Source organism: Diceros bicornis, chromosome 25, assembly GCF_020826845.1.
Source record: "Diceros bicornis minor isolate mBicDic1 chromosome 25, mDicBic1.mat.cur, whole genome shotgun sequence".
NCBI lineage: Eukaryota > Metazoa > Chordata > Mammalia > Perissodactyla > Rhinocerotidae > Diceros > Diceros bicornis.
The window spans coordinates 12,475,778-12,500,849 of record NC_080764.1 but is presented as its reverse complement, the minus strand read 5'-3'; the positions used below and the strand labels follow the sequence as shown (position 1 = coordinate 12,500,849).

Genomic DNA, 25,072 nt, shown 5'->3' with positions numbered 1-25,072 from the left:
ATGAGCCAACCTGAAAGCAGCAGAGGATGAAGGGCCCCAGGCTGCGTCACCCTCTCTCGGGGCAAGGCCAGAGGAGCGCTGTGACTAGCTCAATTCCTCGGGGCCTGGAGCTGCTCTCCGGGAAATGACCTCAAACTGGAACTCTGGCAGCAACTAGTTGCACCTGCTGGGGGGGCCCTCGCCCACTCTTAACTGATGAGGGCAATTTGTGTTCCCAGACCGCTTTTCACAGGTCGCTATGGGACCCCCGGGAGCTGGGAGACAGAGACCACGAGATGAAGGTGTGCAGGGAGAAGCGGCTCTCAGTGCTGAGTCAGATACTGGGCCATCCAGCCTCCCGACCCAGCATTCTCTCTCCACCACCCCTGCCCTTCGGCTCCTTCGTTCACCCCCCTCCCAATCTCCTCTACCTCTTCAAAAGTACCTAGGAACCCCAGCCTCACCCCAGCCCAAGCCAGGGTTCGGGGACCACACCAGGCCTGGCCAGTGCACCAGGGGCCGGAGGCAAGGCAGCAGGGCTAGGAAGGGGCCAAGGGGCACTTCAATCGGGAGGATGTGGCCATGGTTTCGGGCCTGTGGTTCCAGCCCAGAAGTGCTGCTGGCACCCTGGCTGAAGTCACCTGTGCCTTTCCTCGCAGGAAGCAGGGGGCGGCAGGAGTGGAGGGGGCGGGGGAGCTGCAAGGTGTGTGGTTAGGCTGTGAAGCTCACCCCAGAGCAAGCCCGGACACTCGACTGAGTGGGCCCGACGAGCGGCCTCGCCGCAGGGCCCTCTTCCTGTTTCTCTTCTCAGCTCTCTCCCGAAATCGCCCTCTGCCTGTTCCCCCAACACCTGTCTTTCCTCGGGGCTCAAAGCACAAACCACCGACTGAGGAGGTTCAGAACAGCCCATCTCAAAGACGTCAGAGGCTACAGCATCACCTAGGCTCCAGAGAGCGGAGCACAAAAAGGTTCTGGAAAATCCTAGAAGCCATACCCTTCTCTGAGAGGTGCCAGGTAACAGCAGCTAACAACACTCCCCTCAGCCCTTACTATGCTCCAGGCCTGTTCTAAGCACTTTACACCTATTAATTCCCAAGTACACCAGTGTGGTTCCAGGTCCAACAGCATTGGCACCCCAGGCGCTTGTTAGAAATGCAGTATCTCAGGCCCCACCCCAGACTGCTGAGTCAGGATCTGCATTTTCCCCAGATCCCCAGGTGATTCCTGTGCACGTGGAAGTTTGAGAGGCATCATATTAACTCATTTAATCCTGACAACACTTTCAGGTAGGTGCTCTTATTATCCTATTCACAGATGAGGAAACTAAGGCACAGAGAGGTTAAGTACCTTGCCCGAGGCCACACAGGTGGTATGTGCCGGGGCTGGGACTTGAGCTCAGGCCATCTGGCTCCAGAGGACATGCTCCTAACTGCCGAGCCGCCGCTGCCTTTGGAACGAGGCTCTGCTGGCCATTCTGTGGCTGTCCTGTCTGCACTGCTCTGGCCTTCTGGAACCCACTCGGGCCTTCCCACCATTTCTCCAGCCCCCATCTCTCCAGGGAGAGTCTGAATCATGCTTTTCCCAGGCACGGAAGGTAAGAACACCTACGAATCAGCATGGAGCATTTGTCCAGCACCCACATCCCCCCAGCTCTGGGCTGGGAGTTATGGCGGCTACAGAAGATGCTCAGGCCTCACTCCTGCCTCCAGGAGTCCAGGGCCTAGCTGAGGAGCTGGGAGGCGGGAAATGGTCTCATGCATGGATGCAGTCACAACTGGAGTGGGCGTGAGGTGTTCAGACGCTCCCTGGGCAGCTGCCTCTTCAGGGCGGGCCTCGTGGAGGAGGTGGCTTTGAGTCAGGCCTTGAAGGCTGAATAACATCTAATACAGAGCAAGGGTCAGAGACCAGCCTGAGCAAAGGGGCAGAGCAGGCAGCAGACAGAAATGCAAAGAGGCCTGTGTGGCTAAGCAGGCGCCTGGAGCTCTAAACACCCCTGAATCCAACCCTCATCCGATCCCCATCTCCCCTCCACAGCATCTCTCCCAGGGTGCCCGGACTCCCTGGAATTCCCCCTGCAATGAGGAGGTCATTCCTTCCCATAAGAGCAAGCCCATACAGATGTGTTCACAGGTGTGCACGCAGATGAGTTCATTCAAGCCAGGACACCTGTGCACAGGTGGGCTCCTTCAAGCACACCTGAGCCATGCAGATCCAGCCAGTGCAGCTGTTAACGGGGGAAGGAGAGATGCCGCACACGCCCAAGGTCTCTGCTGCACTGCCCAAGGTCTCCACCACACACGCCCAAGTTCTCTCTGCTGCATGAGACAGGCCCCCACACCCGTCGGCCCTTGAAGTCCTGGCTCCCTGGAAACGCCACCATTAATCAGGAGGGTACCTGCTGGGGACCTGCACGGCGGGTCTCCCTTCCCGGAGCAGCTGCCAGGGGGCCTCCACTGCACCGTAGGGACGGCACTGGAAAGGGGCGCCTCAGCACCTGGGTCCATTCTGCCTGGAGGAACCCCACGGCTGGCGTCTCCACCCACGCAGCAGTGTGCCCCTCCGGATGGCGGTCTCCTCTGAAGGCACTGAGCACGCGTGTTATAAATGCAGCCTGCGTGTCCTGGGCCAGGAGCAAGGCTGACACGCACTCCAGGCATGATGCCATTTACTGCCCATTGCACCCACTGGAGCTCCTCTACGTGATTCCCACTGCAGAGACAAGGACACCCAGGTCTCCTGGGGGATAAGGATCTGGCTTGTAATCAGGATCTGAGCCCGTCAGCTGACTCTAGAATTGAACTCTGAGCACCACATACAGGATTCTGTCCCCCTTCGCCTCACTGCACACCTCCTTCACACCTGCCTCAGGACTTTGCACACTAAAGGCGCTCAATAATTGCTTTAAGCATGCTAGAGTTAAAACGCAGCGGGGCACAGTGACGTGTGGGCCCAGAAGTTGCCACCAGGGGGCGATGCTCGCTTCTCCCCAGCCCCTACACAGGGCTTGTTCTGCAGGAGGGGGATAAGGCGAAGGCAAGGAGCGTGGCTGGAACTGGAGAGCAACTGCTTTGTCCCTGGGAGTTCCGGGTGCCAGCGGGACAAGGCGGGAAGCGAGCAGGGCCCCCGGGTTCCAGGAAGGCAGCAGGAGGGGAGCCCAAGGAAGGAGAAAACCCAGACCAGTGACCAGCAAGGGATCTTGGAGGCTCTCAGGTCTATCTCACCCTGTATAAATGATGAGTCTGGGCCCAGAGAGGGGCAGCTATCAGCCTTAGGTCACACAGCAGGGCAGAGACTTGAACTCTGGCCTCCAGCCTCTCAGATCCCTTCATCCCACTTCACCCCCAGATTCAGAGCAGGTAGCTTAGCCCAGGTGGGTCCTCATCTTCCTTTAGGTGGTGCAGATCAGAAACAGTTCACCTCCTTCTGCTGGCCCTGACTGTTAGGGTTCCTGAGACAGCCCCAGGCCACAGCCCTCTGTTCCTGAATCTCCCTCCCTTGGCCCTGGTGATGGCGTCCACCCCCACCTCCAGCCCTAACTGTTCTCAGGGCCAAGGACTCACAGTCCTGCCCCTGCAGCCAAGACTGCAGCCTCAGCCCTCCCTCTCCCTTGTCCTGCTCATCCATCCGTCACCTGAGTACCCCTGTCACGCCCTTGGCTACTGTCCTCTTAACGTGAAAATCAGATAATGTCATATCTCTGCTTAAAACCCCTCAAAGCCTTCCTATGATACAACCTCCCCTCCTGGCCCTGCCGCTCCCACCCCCGGCAGCCGGTCAGTGTCTGGAAAGCTCAGAGCTCTTTCCTGCCTTGGGCCTCCGCCTGTCCCCACCGCCCAGGCCTCTGGCTGCGGTCACTCTCTCAGGGAGGCCTGCCCTGGCCAGCTCCACCCCATCTAAAGTAGACGTGGGCCTGTTGGGTCCCAGCACCCGCCCTCGTCTCCCGCTCCCTGCTCCCATTTGTGGTTGGCTAGGCACTGGTGGAGGATTTGCTTGGGATCTGTCTTCCTGGTTGGACTGTGGCTCAAGGTCACAGATCAAGTCCTTGGAGTCCCCTGGCTTCTCTGGCACCTAAAGCCATGTGTGGCTCAGGGTAGGCACTCAAACTGTATTTATTGAAAGAATGGATAGAGGGATGGATGGAAGGATGGAAGAAAGGAGAGAAGGAAGAAAGGTCTTGGTGTCAGGAGGAGGGGGTGTCTGTTCATCCTTTTATTAATTCTTCAGGGAGTTACTGGTTACCTCCTGGTGGCACCGCGCTGGGCACTGTGGGAGTAACAAGGAACGGCAGGATCTGAAGTCCACCTAACTCAAGGAACCTTCTCGTAGTACGGGGTAGGACAAATATGCAAATAATTGTAACTAAGGGAGCATGTCAGTACAGTGACCATTGGCTTGAATTTTCAGGACAGTGCTGTTATCAAGTGATCAGAGTAAGTACATGGGATTTGATTCCAGACCTTTTAAGGCTTTATCTAAATAAATCAACAAGACAGAGAACATAATTTTTCTGACTATACAGGCAATTTTGTCTTTAGACAATGTGGTCATAGTGAACGTAAGAGACGTGGAGTGTGCCCAGTCAAACGAAACCCACGCAGAGGACAGAGAACCAGAGCCCAGCTCGGCTGGGGCAGGCAGGGAGCCCCCCACACCCTAACCTCCCCACATTCTAGGACTCGTGCTCATCCAGGCAACAAGTATTTCTTGAGTCCCTACTATGTTCTAGGCTTGAGTCCCAAGCTCTGTTCTAGGCGCCTGGATTCAGCAGTGAACACAGTGAAGATTCCCACCCCTGTAGTTTACAGTCCAGGGGGCGGGGGGTGAGGAGGGGGAGAGGGACAGACAATAAATGTAACAACTCAGTAAATTCCATAGGAAGTTAGAAGACAAACACTATAGGAAAAGAAAGTGCAGAATATGGGGGATGAGGAGCACAATCTTAAATAAGGCGGCCCGGGGAGACCTCATGAGAAGATGATGTGAAAATCTGGAAGAGGGGAGCCAGGCAGAACTGGAGGAGGGATGGAAGATGTGCAATGTCTCCTGAATGTGCATGACAATTGACAACTCCCTGGTATGCGCCCCATGACCTCCGGTCCGTGCCTTTGCCCACGCCAGCCTGTGAGTTCCATGTGGGATAAGATGGCCTGACTTGCCCTCAAAAGTATTTATGGGGTTTGTGGATTGGAATGGAATGCTACCTGCAACCTGCTTCTTCACCTTCCTCCTAGCAGACTCCTACTCATCCCTCAAGACCCAAACACATATGGGCAGAGTTGGTTGCTCTCTCCTTTGAGCTACCCACCCTTATGCAAACTTTGTACCTTATACAAACTTCTTTTATAGCCCCCGATGCACTGCGTTTCCCTCGTTTTCCTGCAGGTCTGGGCCTTCCCCTGGATTGGGAGCCCTAGAGAGGATCTGACCTGTCCCAGTTATTTTTGGATCCTGAGGGCCTCCTGGAGATGCTAGGTTAATGGTGACAGAATTGAAATGACAGATCGTTCCTTCAGTGCTCCCTCTCAGGGAAGTGGTTTGCATTTCTGGGACCTGGGGCACATCAGTTGAGCTCCTTTTGGTTGTGAGCAAGAGAATTCAACTCCTGTTAAAGTAAAAAGAAAAAGGTAATGTTGGGGATGGGAGCAAGGAGCTAGAGCCCAACCAAACCTCAGGGAGGGAGAAAGAAGGGCAGCCCCAGGACCTTGGCACCTGCCGTGCCTGGGTTCCCTGACTGCAGCCCCTAACGTGCTCAGCTCCATCAGCTCCAGCTGTGGCTCTGCTTCCCACATCCCCAGAGCAGGACTCAGGCCGGATCCGCTGGGATTGGGGCCTCCCTTGGAGCCATCAACCACCCTAGCCACCAGGGAGCAGGGTAAAGTAGACAGCTGGGCCCTGGGCGGGGTGGGGGTAGGGGGAGGTAAAGAATCCCAGGAAAAGAAAGGGTCACCCAGCTTGGGGACCACACCCAAAGTGTCTCCTTCACGACACCCTGCCCCGGCCCCAGCCTGCCCGTACCCCTACCCCGAGTGAGAGGCCAGGGACTCCAGCCTCCTATGAATGGTTAGCGTGACGGAGGTAAACGCACTGGGAACAGCCTGTCACCACTGGGGGGCTGCATTTTTAATGAAGGCCTGGTTTTGTAAAAATCAAAATTGTAACATCTGCCACTTTCTGTGGTGTAAGTACTGCCACCATGGCCAATTTCAAGTCGACATCATGACATCTCTGAACTCAGAGTTGGGAACAGATGCACACAGTGGGCTCCCGCCAGCTGGTGCCAGCCGGCCCCGGCACAACCTTGGCTGTGGGGGTCAAGGTTCGAGGGCATGAGCTCCTCAGACTGTGAGGAGTCCTGCCCTAGCATGAGAGCGAGCAACGGAGCTTGAGGAGGTGTGCGTGCTCCAGCCGTCCTCTGAGAAATGAGAGCTCGGGTCCTGGACGCTTGTCAGGAAGGCCTGGGTTTGAGTCCTGGGTCCACCTCTGACCCGATGACCTTAACCTCCTTCAGGTCCTGCCCTCTGGACAGATGGCAAATCCCAGGCCTGCGAACCTGGCTCCTTCCTGCCTCCTGGCCCTGCTTTCAGGCCCTGGGAGGTGCTGAGCAGTGTCCTACCTCCAGGCCTTCCCTATGCCGCCCCTCCGCCTGCAGTGCTGGGTCCCCCACTCGCCCTCTGGGGCTCCGCTGAACCACCTCTTCCTCGGACCCCCTCCCCGCCACCTTCCAAACCAGCTTCTCCTGTTATCCGTTGAGCATGTCCCCTGACCTGAAGCCTTGGTGCAACGGCCTGTATAACATCTGTCCCCCGCACTGGACTGGAGGCCACAGGAGGGCAGGACCATGCGGCTCTTTCCTTCACCACTTTGCCCCCGTGTCTAGCACAGTCCAGAGCCTGTAACAGGTAGTCGGTCCCTCATCGTTGAATGAATGCGCACGCGATGCATGAAGAAATTATCCCGTCTCTGCACTTCACAGTTTCTTCTTCTATAAAATGAGAATAAAATGTCTACCTGAAAATATTCAACAGCTAGAGAGAGCCTGCTGTGTGCCCATCTTTTCCAGATACTGACTCCTTCAACCCTCAACAGCCCTATTGGGGAGATGCTGTCATTATCACCACCATTTTCCAGGTGAGGAAACTGAGGCACAGAGCGGTCAGGTGGCCTGCCCTCATTTCCCTGGTCAGATCTGGACCCAGGCAGTGTCTCCAGCACCCGAGGTTGAACTCAGGGAAGCTCAGCCCTGCATGGGAGGGCTGGGGAGGGCTCCCAGGGGGTGGTGATGTTGCTGCTGCTATAGCCCCCGTGCCCCGGACCGTGAGCCCCATGGGCAGGGCTGATGCTGATAAGCACTGTAATCAGGGGACACTCGGGCGGAAGCCGCCGCCCGAGTCCCGGGAGGCTTCCTGGAAGCAAGACACCCTGGCTGAGTCAGAAGCCACATCGGATAAGGTGGCCGGAGAGCTTTGATGGAGATGCCCCAGCTGTACTCCTGACCACTCCTCCCCCATGACCCAGTGATTGCTTAGGGGTTCAGCCAGATCCTCGGGGCTCAGGGGTAAATCTTGCTTCCCAGAATCCTGCTCTCCTTCCCAGAGGTGGGGTTAGGTGTGGTCATGTGACCAGCTCTGGCCAGTGAGAAGTGAGGGAGGCTGCCGGACGAGAGGACCTCTGACGCTTCTGGTCCTCCTCGTGCCTCATGTGACAACTGGAACCGGGACGGCAACCTTGTGGCCGCCGTCCTGCGGCCTTGAGGGAAGCTGCCCTAAGAACAAAGCAGTTGCACTAAGTGTGCCTAGTGGAAATAGGGGACAGCCCAGGGTCCTTGGTGACGCTGCTGGGCTGCTGAATAACCAGCCCTGGAGTTGCCCCACCCTGGGACTTAGGGTTATTTGTCTTTTTTGATGCTTTATGTTCGATATGTGTTCCTTGCACCCAAAAGCATCCTAACAAATTTTTTGTTGTTGTTAGTGCCGTCGAGTGGATTCCGACTCCTAGGGACCCTGTGGACAGCCGAGCAGAACTCCTCCTGGTCTGTTTGCGCCATTGTCTCACCTTGGGGCGCTGTGTCAGAAGATGCTCCACTGCTGTTCACAGGGTTTTCATGGCCAAGTTCTTCGGAAGTCAGTGGCCAGGTCCTTCTTCCTAGTCTGTCTTAGTCTGGAAGGTGTGCTGAAACCTGTCCACCATGGGTGACCCTACTGGTATTTGAAATCCTGGTGGCATAGCTGTTAGCATCACAGCAACACGCAGCCACCACTAACAACCAACAGATGGGTAGTGTGGTTACTTGACCAGAAACAAACCCGGGCCACGGCGATAAGAACACCGACCTTAACCACTAGAGCACCAATCCTAACAAATACACAAGGGATATGTAGCAAAAAGCGGAGGGAGGAAAGGAGTCTTTTCCAGGTTCTTAAGTGTCAAAACCAGAAGGAGAGTGCCTGTCTGCCCAGCCAAGAGTTTGGGGAGAGGACGGATTGAGTAGACACACGGTCCCCTTTCCCCCAACACCCAAGATGCCCCTGCGGGGGGCAGGCAGAGGGGAAGCCAGGAATGTGTCATGGTTGGCTAAAAAGTGGATCCTGCCCCTTCCTCCCCAGCTGAGCCAGGTTTGGGGGGCTACAGAGGAGACCCCCAGCAGGTTTGGGGCACCTGAGACTCAGAGGAGCTGTTTCTCTCTCCCGGGCAGAACTCCAGGGAGGTGGCTGAGACCCCAGGGAAGAAACAATCACAGGGTATATCCAGGCAGACGAAGACAGGCTCGGACAGCCCTCTGGGGGACAGAGAATTTGTGAGGTAGGCACCTGTGCAGAGAGGCCCTGGACGTCCCAACAGGGATGAGGACCCAGGAGGCTGTGCAGGGATGAGCATGGTTCAGAGGTGTGGGGGCAGATCCAGGAGCTCAGAGCAGATGGGACCTTGACAAACTCAGCAGAAGTCACGTGGACATGCAGCGCCAGGTGACCCCTCCCCACGGCCAGGATGGGGCACCCCCTGGGGAAGGTGCTGGGAGAGGAACCCCAGCTGGCCAAAATCACATTTCTTTGACTTCAGCAGAATGGACGTGCCTAACGGAAATTAAGTTTAGTAGTGGAGAAATAAAGCAAGTTCTATTTCGTGTACATCTGAGTTTGCGGTGTCAGTTCATTCCCCCCAGTGGTGAACAGCAGACAGCCAGATGAAGGTCGGCCACCCGCACCCGCACCCTCACTCTGCTGCTGCCCTGCACAGGGTCCCCTGTTTCCTCCGTGTGCCCGGACCCCAGTTACACTTCCTCCCGCCCACACCATCACCTCCAGGCCGCGACGTCACACCGCATCCTGACCCTGAGCTACGACCCCGGGCCTGGTGCCTGGCCGCCCCAGCCTCTCGTCCTGGGTTTGTAGGCCAGCTGCTCCCAGCCACGCCGGCTTAGCCCCGTGCACTCTTGACTCGTGTCATGGAAATCCCTCCTTCCTCTCTGGCTCCCACGGCTGCCCGCTGGCTCCAGCTCTCCCCTGCTCGGCCCCACCCATAATGTTCTTGACATCTGTTTTGGTTGTGGTGAGTTCCTGCCTATGCTCCTCCCTGCCCCCCCCACCCCCCCACGCCCCCCCCCACCCCCCGACATACACGTGGCAGTATGTGGCTACTGGAAGGCCAGAGGAGCTGGCAGGAAGAGGAGGGAGCCGGAGAGGGAGTTGCCTGATTTCATCTCTTGGCCAATGACTCCTCTCCCCCTGCCGCTCGGTGAAAATCATTCCTGGAACCAGTGCTCTTGTCTTGGAGCACCCGCCGTGTGCCAGCCACTGCTGATGCGCAAACCACCACCACCTTCTGTCCTTGCTCGGAACAAAGCCGAGACTCGCGGGAGGAAGTGACAAGCCCGGGTCACACGTATAGGAAAAATAATGTCTGCTCTGAGCCAGGAGCTGTTCTAAAGAAGTGTGGACAGAACCCGCTGGCCTGGCTGCAGAGCCCATGCACTCTGGAATTTGAGCTTCTCTGAAACTTCTCAAGCCCTGTCACATACACTTAATATTTTCTGGGGCAATCAGCATTAATTTCAGGTTTTCTGCCCCATTGTTAGTCCATGGGTCTCATTTGGGGTTCTGAAAATACAGTCACCTCACATAGCCTCAGATACTCCCAAAGGCCTTGATGGGGCAAGAGACAAGGGACTTTGAATCTAATGTGACAGGTAAGGACAACGAGAGGTCCAGAGAGACTAGACCAGCTACCCAGCACCCTCCAGTCCTCGAGTCAATCAGTGACTCCCCCGGGCAGAGCTGGGACAGGAGCCCACCTCCTGGCACCCAGGCTGCCCTCTTCCTGCTGTCAGAGAAAAGTCCGGTAGGAGCAACAAAGCCTGGAGACCTTTTGCCCAAGCTGGACCCCCACCTGGCTGCCCTCCTCCTGCCCCTCTGCTATGAAATCTCTTACCTCCTTCAAAGTCCAGTGGGGACACGGCCCCCTCCTCCAGAATGACGTCCACAATTCTCCCACTTTCCAGGCGTTCCATGTTCTCCCCTGGACCACAGCACGGCCCCCTCACTGCCTCCGGTCTCACCCTCTACAACCCATGCCCCACCTGGCCACAAGAGTGATCTCCCTCTTAAATCAGCTCTAACCAGTACCCGCACTGTTCAGAAACCTCCAGCGGCTCCCCACCACCTAGGAGGTCAAGTCCAGACTTAGCCTGACATTCGAGGCCTTTCATGGCATGGCCCCTATCTCTCCAGTCTCAAATCCCATCTTGCTCTCTCTCTCTGCATCCTTTCCAAACATCTATCTAGAGTACTGGTCTCTCCCACTGCCCAGAACACAGACTGCATTGTCCCACCTCCAACGTTTTCATACCACTGTCCCCTTTTCCCACATCATGTCTTTCAAACTCCTATTCATCTTCCAAGGCCCTGCTCAAATGTCCCCTCCACTAAGAAGCTTTCTCAGCTCACCCTCTCTAGAATTCTCCACTTTCTTCCCCGTTCTCCCATGTGGCAGAGGAAGGAGCTCCTGTGTGGATCCTCCTCCCAGGAAGGCTGAGGACTTCCAGATGCACCCTACCCAAAAACATGGAATGATCCAGCTCTCCCATCCGGGCCGCAGGTGACCAGGGACGCAGCCATGCCCAGCCACCTGCACCAGCTCTGCCCCTGGTCTCAACTCAGATCACTGTCTGATCACCCTTTGCCCTCAACATTCCCTGCGTTTGCCTCAGGCCGCCCAGCCAAGCAACGGCAAAGCAGAGGTGAGCTCCTCTGACTCCCAGCCCAGGGTATTTGCACCTCCAGGGCTGTTTGTCCTCCTGGCCCTCCTCTCCCTTCCCCTCCCTGCTGCCCAACACTTCAAGGAGAAACGTCATTTTGGAAATACATAATTGAAAGAGATTGCCCCCAGGGTGGGGAGGTGGCTACACGGGTGTTTCACCAGCTCGCTGGAGTCACCAGGACTAAGCACGGTGGGTCTCCTGGGCGACGGTGTCTCCACAGACCTGGCAGCAGGCTCGGGGCCTCCAGGTTCCAGGGCCCTTTCCCCAATCCCGCTAAGACCTCGCCAGTTGGGAGATTCTCCATCACCAAGACCTCGAGGCTCTTACCACCCACCAAGGATATGCCGGCAAGTCAGGAACTGGGGTCCTGGTGATCCCGGAGCAGAGGCTGCATGGGACCCGTGGATGGAAGGAGCGTTTGCAGCAGGCCAGATGAGACTACCAAGGACCTGCCGGTGTTGAGCTCTGAACTGATGCGACCCGGAACCGTCTGCAGCCTTTGGCCTCAGTTTGCAAAGGACAAACTTCAACACTCCTGCGGGTGTTTGGCAAGGAGTTTCCAAAGCTTTGCTGCCTCAGCAATCAGCAAACGGCCCGTCCTCGTGACACCCACGACACAAGGCTCCTGCCTGGCCCTGGGGGAGACAGCTTGACCACCAGGGTCAGTGTGAGGGTGCTGGTGAGGCCGACGATGCAGAACAGAGCCAGGACCCAAAGCAGGCCGTGGATCGCTCCTCTGAGCAGCCTCTGCCCTGTCAGGGCTCTCGGGTGAGAGCTACCAGGCCCTCAGGTGAGCTGGGGAGCCTCCGTCAGAGGCCAGACGCCCTCCAAGGAAAGGAAGGCTTGTGTCTATCCCCACCTGTGCGGCGGCTGGGCTCAGCTGAGTCCTGGGGCAGTTACGGTGGGTTCATTTTTCCAGCACGCTCTTCCAAGTGGTGCCCAGAAAAGCATCAAATGCAGCAATAGTAACACACAGCAGTGCAGGATGCCCCCGTCGGGTCAGTACAGGGAGTCGACATGGATTACTCTAAATGTATTAATGTCAGTAGCCACCAGGCTGCTTAGACAGTCAGGACCCCTCAGGACAGTGCACTGTAGAATGTGGTGTATGTTTCACCTCCAGAGAGCATCCAACAGTTCCCTCATAAATGTCAAACACAAAACGTGAGCCCGGATCCCCAGGCGAGGGGCTGTCGTTGTTGGGCACCTCCGAGCGCCCACTAGAATGTTAACTCCATGGGTGTTCTCCGGGGGTAGGGGAGTGGATTCTGCTCCCCACTGCACCTCCATGCCTAGTAGGGTACCCAGCACACAGTAGGTGCTCAATAGGTGCAGTTCAAAGGATGAACACAGCGCTCAGCAAGCAACCTCTCTTCTAATCCTTACGGCCACCTCATGAAGTAGATTATCATCATCCCCATTTTACAGACGAGGAAAACTGAGGCTCAGGGATGTGGGGACTTTCCCAAGGCCACAGCCAGGGCACGGCACAGCGGACTCTGAACCGGTTCCCCTCACCCCAAGGCACACCGGCTGCTGGAGTGACGAGGGGCTGGCTTCTTTGTGAGTGGGGAGTATGTGAGGTGGAGCCCTGGGCTGCCTCAGTCTCTCTGGAGCCCCGGATCTGGGCCCCCGTGGAACCAGGACCGGCTGTCCTCCCAAGGAGGGGAAAGGGAGCCGAGCAGAAAGAACCAGGCTGAATTGCCAGAAGACACACATCCTTTAATCACGTCGGACAAGCAAGGCAGGGGCCAAGTTGGGCCGGGGCGGGTGTATAGCACCGGCCTTGTGGCACTTGGTCAGGCCTGCTGCCACCTCCCAGCCACGTACCACGCAGCCACGGTCCCCTCGGCTATGAGTGAGCACCAGAGACCACCGGGGCCACCTCTGCCCCGGAGTCTGCAGAAGCACCAATGCGCGGAGGCCGTCTCCCTCTGGGGAGGGGCTCAGGCCACCCGGGAGAGAGAGGGACAGAAAGCCCGATGCCCCTTACTTGGCCTCTGCCTCGCCAGGGCCTCTCTTGGTATCACGGCTCAGAGGAGGGTCCCCTGACTGGCCTGGAGTGTTGCCCGCTTCAGTTCCCCAGACCAGCTGAGGGCTCCAAAGCCTGGTGCCTTCCGTCCCGGCCACTGCCCAGCGGCGTCTGTGGAGGCAGCACCAGGCCCGAGGAGGCTCTGCTGGGCGGCAGCTGCCCACCACGCCTAGCACCTTAACAAAGCCTGGGGAGCGGGGGCACTGGGCCTGCGAGAGTGGCCAGGGAGGGTCCGAGAGCACCTGGGGACAGACGTCCATGTCTGACAGAGGCTGGGGGCCTGGAGAACTGAGGCCCGAGTGCTTTGGCAGGGCTGGCTGAGCAAGGCCCTGACAGAGCCCGGGAGCGGGCAGGGAGGGGATGCCGTGAGGGGGCAGGAGCCCTCGCCGTTACCGTTCCAGCTGGGTGGGGAGCTGTGGGTCTGGGCTCCCTCCCCAGGGGCCTCTCTCACCCCCAAAATGCCCTCAAGCCCCCAGCCCTCCCCACACAGCACCCTTGCCCTGACCAAGGCCCCTGTGGGGTTTGCTTTAGTGACGGGCATTGGGCAGGAAGGAAAGGAAGGGGCAGGGGATAACCCCCCATCACAGGGACCCTGTCCCACCAGCCTTGGGGAGTGGTGGGTAATGAGGGGCCCAGTGCCTGAATGCCCAGAACAGACGGATGTGATCAGAGCCCCGTGTGTCTCTCGGGGTCTGGTTTCAGAATCCTATCCCCCTGCCCTGGCTGGACTGGGCGCTCACCGAGGGCAGGGCCTGTGTCTGATTCACCTCAGCTCTCCCAGAGCCTGGCACAGAGTGAGTGCTCGGTGAGTGTTCGATGAATGAATAAACGAATGGCGGCTGCACAGGTCGGGGTGCCGACGAGAGTGAGAGAGAAGGGGGAAGGGGGAGAAGAGAAGAAGAGAACAGAGACGAGGGAGTCCTAGAGGGATGAGAGAATATAAGGATGTTGAGAAGATTCTAGAATGTTTGGAAGACTCCAGAATGTTCAGAAAGTACTAGCATGTTGTGAATGTTCTAGAATCCGGTTACTCAAGTGTGGTCCACGGACCAGCAGCATCAGCATCACTCAGGAACTTACTAGAAATGCAGACTCCTGGGCCCACTCCACATCTGCTGAGTTTGAATCTGCATTTTAGCACGATCCCTGGGTGATTCACACGCACACTCAAGTTTGAGAAGTGCTGGTCTAAAACGTTAGGAAAGTTCCAGAATACTTAGGTTAGAACTTCTTAAAATATGTCCGAGAGAGGAGAGAGGCAGAAACAGGCTGGGAGGGGTGACGGAGGGAAGAAAAGAAAAGGAGATCAGGAGGATGCCAGGCCCCGGGGCGCACGCTACCGAGGAGCAAACCGAGGCCCTTCAGGGGATGGACGTGCCCACGGCCACGCCCCGGGGCCGCCCTGCTGGAGGCCCTACTCGTCCTCGGGCTTGATGAGGTGGCCGCTGAAGGTGATGTAGGTGTCCACATCGTCGCTGTAGACCGCGTTGTCCCGCTCGCGCTTGAAGAGCCGCACCCAGACGCGGTCCCCGGGCGCCAGGGCCAGCATCACGCTCTGGCTCTGCATGATGCTGCGCTCGCTGGGCTGCGCGTACAGGATGACGGCCGCCGCCTCGTTGTGCACGACGTGCACGTAGGTCTCCTTGAAGTTCCAGCTGTGCACGTTGAGGCTGAAGAAGTAGAGGCCGCGCAGCGGGGCCACGAAGCGGCCGGCGGCCAGGTCGAAGTGCCCGTCCGGGTTCACGAAGACCGTGTCGAACAGCAGCGGCTGGAAGCCCTCGCTGCTGTGCAGGGCCGTCTTGCGGCCCACCGAGAAGGCCGAGAAGCGCGTCTGGCACGGGCCACCGGGGCTGCCCGCCTGCCCCTTGGCGCCCTTGGGGCCCTGCGGGCCGCGCTCCCCCCGGGGACCCTCCTTGCCCAGCTTCCCAGGAGTGCCCAGCAGACCGCGGTCCCCTTTGTCACCTGTGGGGACAAGAAGGGGAGAAGTCAGGGCAGGCACCCGGGCCTGCACCAAGGAGGCACCTATGCTCCTTGGCAGAAGGCTCTGCCCCTGCCCAGAGAAGGAGCCAGCATTTACTGAGCCCCGACTGCACACCAGGCATTGCCTCCCTGAACGCCCCTCTAAAGGAGACACCGTGACCAGCTTCGCTCACAGAGAGGTTAAGTGACTTGCCCAGCGTGACACAGCTCAGGGGCAGGAGAGGCGGGACTCCGACCACGGTCTGTCTCCACGCCCACCTGTTCCCCTCGCCCCGCAGTAAAGGTCCGACGGTGGGCTCCGGGAGGCCAGGCCAGACTCCAGTGGGGATGTGGGGGGTGGCAGGATGCACTTGAGTTTCTGACCCAGAGAAGAAACCAAGGAAAATACCTTTGCCCACCTGGAAGGAAACACCCGGACTGGGAGCCAGGCAGCCCTCGGTTGGCGTTACTGCCCCACTGTGTGACCTGGGGCATTTCAGGGTTGGGGTCTGGGTTTTTTTGTCTGTATCTGGAAGAGGATCATGCCCACCACACAGGGGTGTTCGTGAGCCCTCAACAAAATGCCCTGCGCTCTGCGGACTCTGCAGGTATGAAGCAGTATGGTCACCCAGCACTGCTCGGCTATCTCTGCCCGCCCTGGGGTCTGGTCACAGGCCCCAAGTCAGACACGCCTCCGCCCAGCCCTTGCTCCAGGCTGACCTGGAACAAGAAAAGCAGTGACCGCTATGTCTTGAGGGACCTGATCCCAAACATTTCCCTGCTGCCTGTCACAGTGCGCGGGATCCCACGTTAGCCACACCCCTTTGAGTGAACTGGCCGGCCCTGTGCTTTCCAAGGGCCCCTGGGAAGAGTGGAGGAAGAGGCAGAGAGGAGGGCACAGGCCCGTGGAGGAGAAGCCTGCAGAGCAGGGGGAGGAGGGATCCGCAGCTCCGTGGAGGTCTGGCTCGGCGGCCTCATGGGAGAACTGCCCGCCTCATCACGTGCACAGCACTTTACAGTTTGCAGGGCACCTGCTTGGCCTTAGCCCTGAGGGGTCAGGTGAAGCTGGTCACACGAGGGTTACCTTCTCCATTTTACAAAGGAGGCCGGCAGCCCAGGATGGGAGAGAGCAGCCTGACCACACAGCGAGGAGCTGGAGAGCCGGGGCGGGGACCCAGGACTCCTAGTGCCAGCCAGGTGCCTTCTGCCGCAGCAAACTGCCCACTCGCCCCGGCAGGCAGCTAAGCCCGCCCAGGAGCGGTGACACGGGGCTTTGCAGGGGAGTGTGGGGGAAGTGCCGTCAGCACCCACGCACCTCCTCAGCCTCAGGCACAGGACCCTGGGGGCCTTGGGGAAGCTGTGACCTATGAGGTGGTGGGGGGTGCGGCAAGGAAAGGAGGCCGGAGGGTCTCAGACGCCAGCTGACCCCTGGCCGCGGGGTGGAATGGCCTGTGGAGGCCTCAGGGACAGATCCTGGCTCTGCCCCTGACAGCTGTGTCACCCCAGGAGAGCGCCTCCCCTCTAGGAGCCTCAGTTTTCCCATCTACAAAGTGGGAGGAAAGACAAAGTGCAGATCTCACGGGAGTGTTGTGAGCAAAGAAGGAGGTGAAGGATGCCAAGGGCCTGGCCCCAGCCCAGACGTCCACGCCCCAGCCCAGCCCTTCATGCCCCAGTAGCACAAGCAGCTTCCTTCAGGTCAGATTTTAGAGGACAGGGAGCCAGCTAGGCCCTAGTGGCCTCCACAGGTCTCCCTGCTTCCACCCTTGACCCCTGCCGTCTATTCTCCATGTGACATTAGAGGGATCCACTTGGAACCTAAGTTGCATCAGGTCCCTCCTCTGCTCAAGCCTTCCCTTGCTCCTCAACGCACTCAGAGGAGAAGCCCAAGTCTGACCTGGCCCCTGTTTCATCGCCAACCTCAGCTCCTCCCCTTGCCCCTTGTTCCTTAAACACACCAGGCCCACTCCTGCCCCAGGGCCTTTGCACCTGCTGTTCTCTCTGCCTGGAATGCTCTTCCTCAGATATCCACATGGCTTCTCCCTCACCTACTCAGTGAGGCCTACACTGAGCGCCCCATTTGACAGGCCACCTGCCTCCACACCTGCACTCTGGATGCCCCTTACCCTGCCCCACCCTGTCATTTCCGTAGCATCTATCACCATCAAACATTCTGTCTCATTAACTTGGGTAATATGTGTATTGCTCACTGCCTGGCTCCCCCACTAGAATAAAGCTCCACGGCTGTGGGCATCGCTGTCTGGTTTGTTCATCCTCCATCCTAGAATTCAGAACAGTCCTGGCATACAGTAGGTGCTCAATAAATGTGTGAATGAAAGAAAACGTCCTGTTCAGTCTTCTGTCCTGGTTTCTCCTGCTCCTTCCGCCTCACCTCCCCAGGCTGAGACCCCCACGCCCTCCCTGTCCCCAACCAGGCCCATCCAGCAGAGCCCCTGTGGGCACTCACCCTTCAGGATGGTGATGTTAATGAAGGGCCTGACCTCAGGCAGCACACATGGGAGGGCGGACGGAGAGGCCGAGGACACATCTGCAGCGTCGGCAGGGACCAGGGGGTCCTCAGAGTCACAGCACCGCCGACAGTGCCCAGGGGGACTGGAGGCCACAGTTTCCCCAGAGGCGGGCTCCTCGGTAGGGACCCCAGACACCAGGAGAGGAAGCAGGAGGACTGTCGAGAGGAGGCCCGGGGCAGCTATCCCCATGGCGACCTGGAGCAGGGCAGGAGGGGCAGACACATGTTCCACTTAACATCGCTGTGCCGTTGCCCGGCGTGGATGCTGCAACCCACAGCCAGCGCTCTCCTGACATAACTCGGGGAGAAACTGTTAGTGTCCCACTTAACAGATGGGAAGACTGAGGCCTACAAAGAAGCAAGTTCTCCAAAGAGACTTGGGCCCACCAGGGCCTGGAGGCTGCGTTTCCCGGGACCAATCCACAGAGTTTCTGCCACACATGGCCCTGCGGAGGAGGAAGCCCCTTGAAGAGAGCCACAGCCAAGAGCAGAGCAGGGTCCCAGGAGGCCTTCACTGGGCGGGTGAGGAGGATGCCCAGCTGCCCATGTGCCATAACCAATGAGACTGTAAATGCTCCTCCCGCCCTCCCGCCTCCCACTGACCTGTTTTCTCCCCGTTGATTCCATCATCTCCTGCAACCGCGTGCCCCCCACCAGTGTGGCATGAGGGAGGGTAGTGGGCCCCTGGGACAAACACAAAGGATTCTGCAGGCTCGTTCTCCAGGAGAGGGGACACGTGGCTGAGCCCATGGTCTGGCGTGGGAGCACCGTGGTCCTCACAAAGGAGCTAGGAAAGGTCGTTTATTCTAGCAGACAGGAAGCAACACCAACCAAAATGCGCAGGTTATGTGTGGTGATGGTGTTATTATATCGGTGAGAAGTTGGGGGCAGGTAAGCTGCGTTGTAGACTGCACGCCCCTGCCAGCCTATACAGCGCCTTTGTGCAAGGTAGAGGAAGGTGCCTCTCTGGACCGACAAATTGGAAATAAAAAAGAAAAGAAGTGCCTTTTGGAGGAATGCAACACTGAATGTGTGCAGCTTGGCAAGGGCTGGTGTCAGCCCACCTCCCCTCTCAGCATCTTTGCGCAGTCAACAACCTGCACAACTCCGCCTTACACAGAAGCCCTGCAGGGAAGGCTCCGGAGAGCGTTAATTCATTGGAAGGTGGTGTGTCAATCATAATAGACCTGCCAATCAGCAGCCAAGGTGGTAAATTGGGATTAAGGGCGGACCAGAAGGGCTGGAAAATTATAAAGGATCAGAGGAGTCCAAGGGCTTGTGAGGGTCTGTCTTTGGCCTTGGCCGAGAAGGGATCAGCGTTCCAGCAGAAAGGCAGGAAGTCGCCTGGACAGGGGCTGGAGACAGGCCGGGGCCGGGTGGGCAGGAAGCCGGGCACAGAGCCTTTGAGGCGGTGGCAGTCTTTGGGGGCTGGCGCCAAGTTATCACAGGATCAGAAACTCGGCTTTTGAAACCAGACTGGTTTTTACACTTCTGGTGTTTGTTTATTTCCTTTTCGTTCTCCTTTAACATTTAGTACAATTCAAAAATATTTTTCTGTGGTTAATACATGTAGAGAAGGTAAAATTATTATTTTTTTTAAATGCCATCCTCCCTCTGCTGAGCACAGAGATAAGAGCTAGGTTTTAAAGGGCCAGGAGCCCTCCCCCCACCTGTATCCTACCCCCACCTCCGCTCCCTGGGAGCTGCTAGTGGCTCCCCCACCCCACTCCACCCCCAGATCATCACCCTCACTTTTTATTTGTAAATTAAAACCATCCCGGTGATTTTGAGAAGAGCAAAAATTCCCTTTTTCCTGGGCATAGATGTGACCTCTTGGGGAAAGGTGAGGACTTAGAGTCAGACCTGAGATCCCAGAATAGTTTACAAGCTGTGTGACCTAGGGCTAGTGGCTTAACCTCTCTGGGCTTCCTGCTCCTTGATACTTACAAGGAAATGACAGCACCACCTCCCTCCCAGGTTACCTGGGAGGATTTAAATGCAGGGAAAGTGCCTGACTTGTAAAAGACTCGTAATAAGAAGCTTGTCCTCATTCTGCCCAACAAGACTACTTCCCAGTGCCTGCACGGGATAGGAAGGGCAGAACTTCTCCCAGAGGGTCGGCACGGTTTGGGGACATTTCTGTTGGCCCCGGCCAGATGGGAGTCAAAAGCTCTGCGACATGGAACTGTAACCTGGGGGCAGGAAGCAGGAAGCCAAGCAGACTTAAACAAAAGAAATACCCACAGCCACATCATTGACTGGCCCTGGGAGACGGTGCCGGGCAGGGATCAAGCGTGAGGACCAGGCAATTGGGGGTGATGTGTCCCAGCTCCCGAGTGGAGGCAGCAGGGACCTCTTTGGGATGGGAGGAGGGCCAGGCCCTGCTGACCTGAGGTGGTGTGTGTCCAGGCAGGGGTGGCCACAAGCTAGGAGCAGCGGAGGGCAGCTCTTCACCAGGGGCTAAGGTCTCAGTCACAGGAGAGAATGGGGAGGGGAGAGCCTAGAAGGGCTGGCCGGGAGCAGAGAGAGAGAGCCGGTCCCTAAACCGGTCCAGGAAGAGAGGAGGGAGGAGAGGAATTCCAGGCTCTGACCCCAGCCCCCTTGTCCCTGCTGGAGGAAGCTGTAGCACCTCCCACCACTCACCCTGTGTCCCGCGGCCTCACACAGCGGCTCCTGGACCCCGGGCCTCTGGGCGGCCTCTGGCTCCTTGGCCCATGTCTGCAATCATCACTTGTTGCTGGCCCAGGCCCCCAGGCCCAGCCGCGGAGGCAGGGAGGAAGGGATGGAGGCAGGGCGGAGGGAGGGAGGGCGGGCAGAGGGAGCCGGCTGAGCTGGCTTCCCACTTCTCCTCCTCCCAGCGCCCTCCCCTCCAGCCTCTGGGTTCTGCGGAGATGAAAGGAGCCGGGGATTTCCTTTGCTTAACTCTTTGGTGGTCCAGTGGGGTCTTGCTTGATTCAGAGGCCCAATAAAGTCAGAGCAGGAAGGGGTCTGATGCCCCTGATGTGCAGGCTGGGCAATCCAGGCCTGGGAGGGGGAGGGGGAGGGGCAGGAGGCCCCTGAGTTGCTCAGGAGGTGGGGGCAGTGCTGGACTCCCGCTGCCTGGGCTCCAGCCTGAGCTGAAGAGCTCCCTCACTCCAGGATGCGGAGTGGAGAGGGCACAGGCACCAGCCCAGCAGCCTCAGGCTCGAATCCCGGCACTGCCACCCACTAGCCAGTGACTTGGGCCAGAACCCTCGCCTCCCAGACCCTAGGTGCCTGTAGAACTCCAGTCCCCAGCCCATCCACGCCAGGCATAGGGGAGGCTCAGTAAATGTCTGCTGAGCGAAGGAATTACCTCCTCAGGTACCAGGTAAGGGCAGCAGCCAGGACAATGCCCCCATCCCCAATGGACACCAAAGTCCCCCTCCTCTGCCTGGAACTTTGCCACGACCGATTCAGCCTAGCAGTCTTTAGAGCCAATGTCCCCATGGACATGACCTCCAAGAAGCTCGCAGGAGGGCAGACTGCACCGTATGCCCCTGGGCCTGGGCCGGCTCCTGCCTCACCTTCCTTCTGCTTCCTGGAGTCAGAGACCCCTGTGCAAAGACAGTCTCAAACGTCCTCCGCCCTCCAGCGTCTCTCATCCACATGTGTTGAGTGCTTACCGCCGGGACCAGGCCTCATCTTTGTAGGGCTTTTGGTACCCGGAGGGTGTTCACATCCACTATTTCAATGAATCCTACCCCAGCCTTGGGAGAGAGAGCTAGAGTCGGAGCTGATGGGACTTGTGCAAGGTCACAGGGCTAGTGAAGAGGAACCACAACCCCACAGAACGAAGCGCTCTCCAGCCCCTGGAGTTGCCACGATGGCACAGCTGGGCACGGCTGGGGCAAAGGCTGCAGTTCAGGGGCTGTCCCCTGGGGAGAGAGAGGTGGTGACATTATCTCCCTCAGGAGGTGCAGGAGTGGGATTTATTGAAGTCTGGGGCTTTGGGCTCTAAACCCCTGTCCCCACTCACAGCTGGGCAAAGTGTGGAGGATGGAACAGCCCCAGGGCTGTGCCTCCTTGACCAGCTCTCTCATCTCTGGGCCTCAGTTTCCTATTCGTTTTAGGGATAACCAAACAGAAAATATCAGGCCTGGAAGGATCCTTAGGGAGGATCTAATCCAACCCCTTAATCTGACCCGCAGGGACACTGTGACTCAGAGAGGGCAAGTCTTTGGCTCAAGGTCACACAGCCACTGGAGTCCAAGCCGGGATGAGAGCCAGACTCTCCCAACCTCTAGCCTTGTGGGGCTTCCTCCTCCCAAGCCCACTTGCAGCACCCCTTCCCCCCGAGGCCTGTTTAGGGGTCGAAGGGGCCCAAAGGAAAGCAGATGGAAGGACCCTAACAGCTGGGAAAACTGTCAGGTCCACACTCTACGTGGCTGTGCCCTCTACGTGGCCCTGCCCCAGGCAGCATTCCCAGGGCACAGGGCCAGGCCTGCTGAGGGAGGGAGCCAAGGGGAGCCATCCTCCCCACCTTCCCCACTCAGCTGCCCCCAGGGGAAAGGGCTGAGTCAGCAGCACAGCTCCTGAGAAAGCCTAGCATCTCAGGAAAGGGAGAAGGGAAGGGAAGGCGGGTGGGGCATGGGAGCAGCAGGCTGGGGACACAGGAGTGGTTTGTCCAGAGCACTCTGCTCCACGCCACACTCAACAGCCCCTCTGCAGGGACGGCTGCTCATCCCCCTTGACAGGGGAGGAGGCTGAGCCCTGGAAAGGCACATGACTCCAGGCCAGGTTCTAGGGCCAGCCCCTTTGGCTCCCAGCCACGTTGACACAGACCCAGAAAAGGGTCCCCTTGTCCCCCTTAGTCCAGGGCGGCTGGCTGGGGGCAGGGCAGACAAGAGAGCAGGACTCAGGAATATTATACTGTAATATTTTCCCACCGTACCTAAAATCCCTCCATTCGTGCATCATCCCTTGGTCTCCCAACCATTCCAAGGATCCCCCCAGCAGAGCACCAGCCCCAGGGCCGAAAGAACTGAGTTGTGGCTCACCTTCCTCTCCTTCTAGCTGTGTGACCTTGGGCATGTTTCCCTGCCCCTGAGCCTCCGTGTCCCTGGGCCAGAGGGACACGAGGAGGCCAAGACCATCTGAGCAGCCTGGTGGGACCCCCAGTGGGGGTACTCTATCCTGGCCGCCCATCCGTGCTTCTCCCTGGGTAAACCCTGAGTACGGGGAGGGCGAGAGCCCATTCTCCTCACACACACAGATGAGGAAAATGAGGCACAGGCTCGCTGACGCTCAGAACCAAGCTCCCAGCCACATCCCACCGTCCAGCCCAGGGTCGGGAGAAGGTATGAAAGTCGTGACACTTAGTCAGTGCTTACAAAGCACAGGAACCCTTCACGTATTTAAAAAACAAAACGTGTGCCTGCCAAAACGCGAGAGAACAGAAAACACAATGATTCCTGGAGTCCGCTATGCAAATTGTGAACGACAAGTCACAGATCTAATTGTTCAAGGACAGAGACCCATTAAGAAACTAAACAAAGGAGACGGTGAGCGCCACCTGCTGGGGGCAGCCGTCGCACCCGGCGGCTGTGATCTCCCCATCCCACGCGGCGCCCACCCATCCACCCGCGGCTGGCGATGCTCCCCCCGCCCCATCCCCTTCCCCGAGAGGTAAGGTTGGGGGGAGGGGGAGAGGAAGATGAAGGGCCCACTGAGACGCGCTAGGGGCCGGCTGGGGAGCCTTCTTCCTCCAAACCCCACTCCCGGCAAAGTAAGCAGAGGATCCAAGGGGACCCCCTTCGCCCAAGCAGCTCGCTCGCTGGGCTTCCTGGTTCTGCTGAGCCCTCCTTTAACTAGTGGGGTGGCCCTGGGTGAACTTCGCTCCCTGGACTCAGTTTCTCCAACCGGGGCTTTCAGCAACCCATGACTGATATGGGTGTTAATCTGAGTCGGGCGAGTTTCATCCCATTTTACAGAAGGGTAAACTGAGTCCCCCAGAGACGGAAGGAGCCAGCGCCGACCCAGGGCCTCTGGACCCTGACGAGGACCCTGCTAATTGTTAGAGGGGGAAACTGAGGCTCAGGGGAACGAGCTGCCACCGGCTCCCTCCTCACGGCCGACCAGTGGCAGAGCCCGGATGATGGGGTCGCCAGGGGCGCGGGAGCCCAGCGTCAACCGCCCCCTTCTCTCGGGGGAATTAGGGGAGCGACTCCCCACCCCAGGCCCGAAGACCCTCCATTCCCGCCCGCTTCGGCCTCGAGCACTGGGAAGACTGCCGCCAGTCGCGGCCACGCCGGGCACCGCCCAGGGCGGAGCCAAAGGGGACCCGCGCCTCGGGAAACCCCCCGCTGCCGCCTCGGAGCCTCCCTCCCGGAAGCCGGAGAGACGAGCCGCCGCAGCGCCAGGGAGGGGCCCATGCGCGTCTGGCGCCGAGGGGAGCCGAGCAGAACCGACCAAGGCCGAGCTGGGCCGAGCAGAGACGAGTCCGGCCGAGGGTTGCCGACGACAGCCGAATAGAACCGAGTCCAGCCGAGCCCAGCCTGTCCGGCCGAACATAGCCGAGTCTGACCGAGTGGGGCCAACTAGAGCCGAGTCCGGTCGAGCGGAGCTGCTGGGCCGACTCCGCGCGGCGAGGGGGAGGTTCCGCGGCGCCCCCTGCCGGACACAGAGCGCAGCGCTGGCCTCGCCGGAGCCAATCCGCCCGCCCCCCCCGCCCCCCCCCCCCCCGGTCCTGAGACAGTGCTGTGAGATGGGGGATATGGAGCCCATTTTATGGATGAGGAAACTGAGGCTCCAGGGGGCCCCGAGGCTGTCCCAAAGACACGCAGAGCTAAGAGGTGGTGGCGCTGGGGCTCGAACCTGACTGCGTGGCCGAGAGCTCACCTGCCACCGCCGCCCATGCACACGGGCATTGGGTGTTTACTTTGTGTTACTCCCGTAATGGCAGCCATTTATTACGGCCAGAGAGGAGGAGAGGCCCGCCCTGTCTGGTGAGCAGGCGGAGGGCCGGGCCGAGCTCAGAAACAACCCCCCTTACTGATGGAGAAACCGGACAGGCTCCGGGCGTGCCGACAGAGCGCCGCGGGGCCAGCAGTGCCGTGTGCAAATATTGACATGTTTCCTGGTCATTAAGCAGAGAGCAGGGCCGAGAGGCCACGTGCCGCCGTCCTCGTCCTCCTGTAGTGAGATGGCCCTAGAGGAGGTGGTTCCTGGCTGCCTACAGCTGTGTTTCCCGGTGTCTGGGACCCTGGAGGCTGGGACACCGGCCAAGTGTGGACCCAGTACTTTCTTTGAGCCTGTGAAAAAGTGAAGGCAGCCTTGCCCTCCACGCACGCACTTGTGCATG

At 58.7% G+C, this 25,072-nt stretch overlaps 1 protein-coding gene across 1 annotated transcript; it reads right to left on the bottom strand.

Moving 5' to 3' along the window:
• Positions 1–12,942: 12,942 nt before the first annotated feature.
• On the bottom strand, positions 12,943–20,749 carry C1QTNF6 (C1q and TNF related 6). Its single transcript, XM_058568417.1, has 3 exons — positions 20,395–20,749; positions 17,689–17,947; positions 12,943–15,227 (listed from the first exon to the last, which is right to left on the bottom strand). The coding sequence occupies exons 2-3, from the start codon at positions 17,939–17,941 to the stop codon at positions 14,680–14,682; spliced, it is 801 nt and encodes a 266-aa protein (XP_058424400.1). The 5' UTR covers positions 17,942–17,947; positions 20,395–20,749; the 3' UTR covers positions 12,943–14,679.
• Positions 20,750–25,072: the final 4,323 nt, after the last annotated feature.

Bases quoted from the DNA above. Each gene is read 5' to 3' on its own strand.
- C1QTNF6 (XM_058568417.1), bottom strand. From the start codon at position 17,941: ATGGGGATAGCTGCCCCGGGCCTCCTCTCGACAGTCCTCCTGCTTCCT. The intron at 15,228-17,688 runs GTGAGTGCCCAC...TTGTCCCCACAG, and splicing joins TAACATCACCATCCTGAAGG to GTGACAAAGGGGACCGCGGT.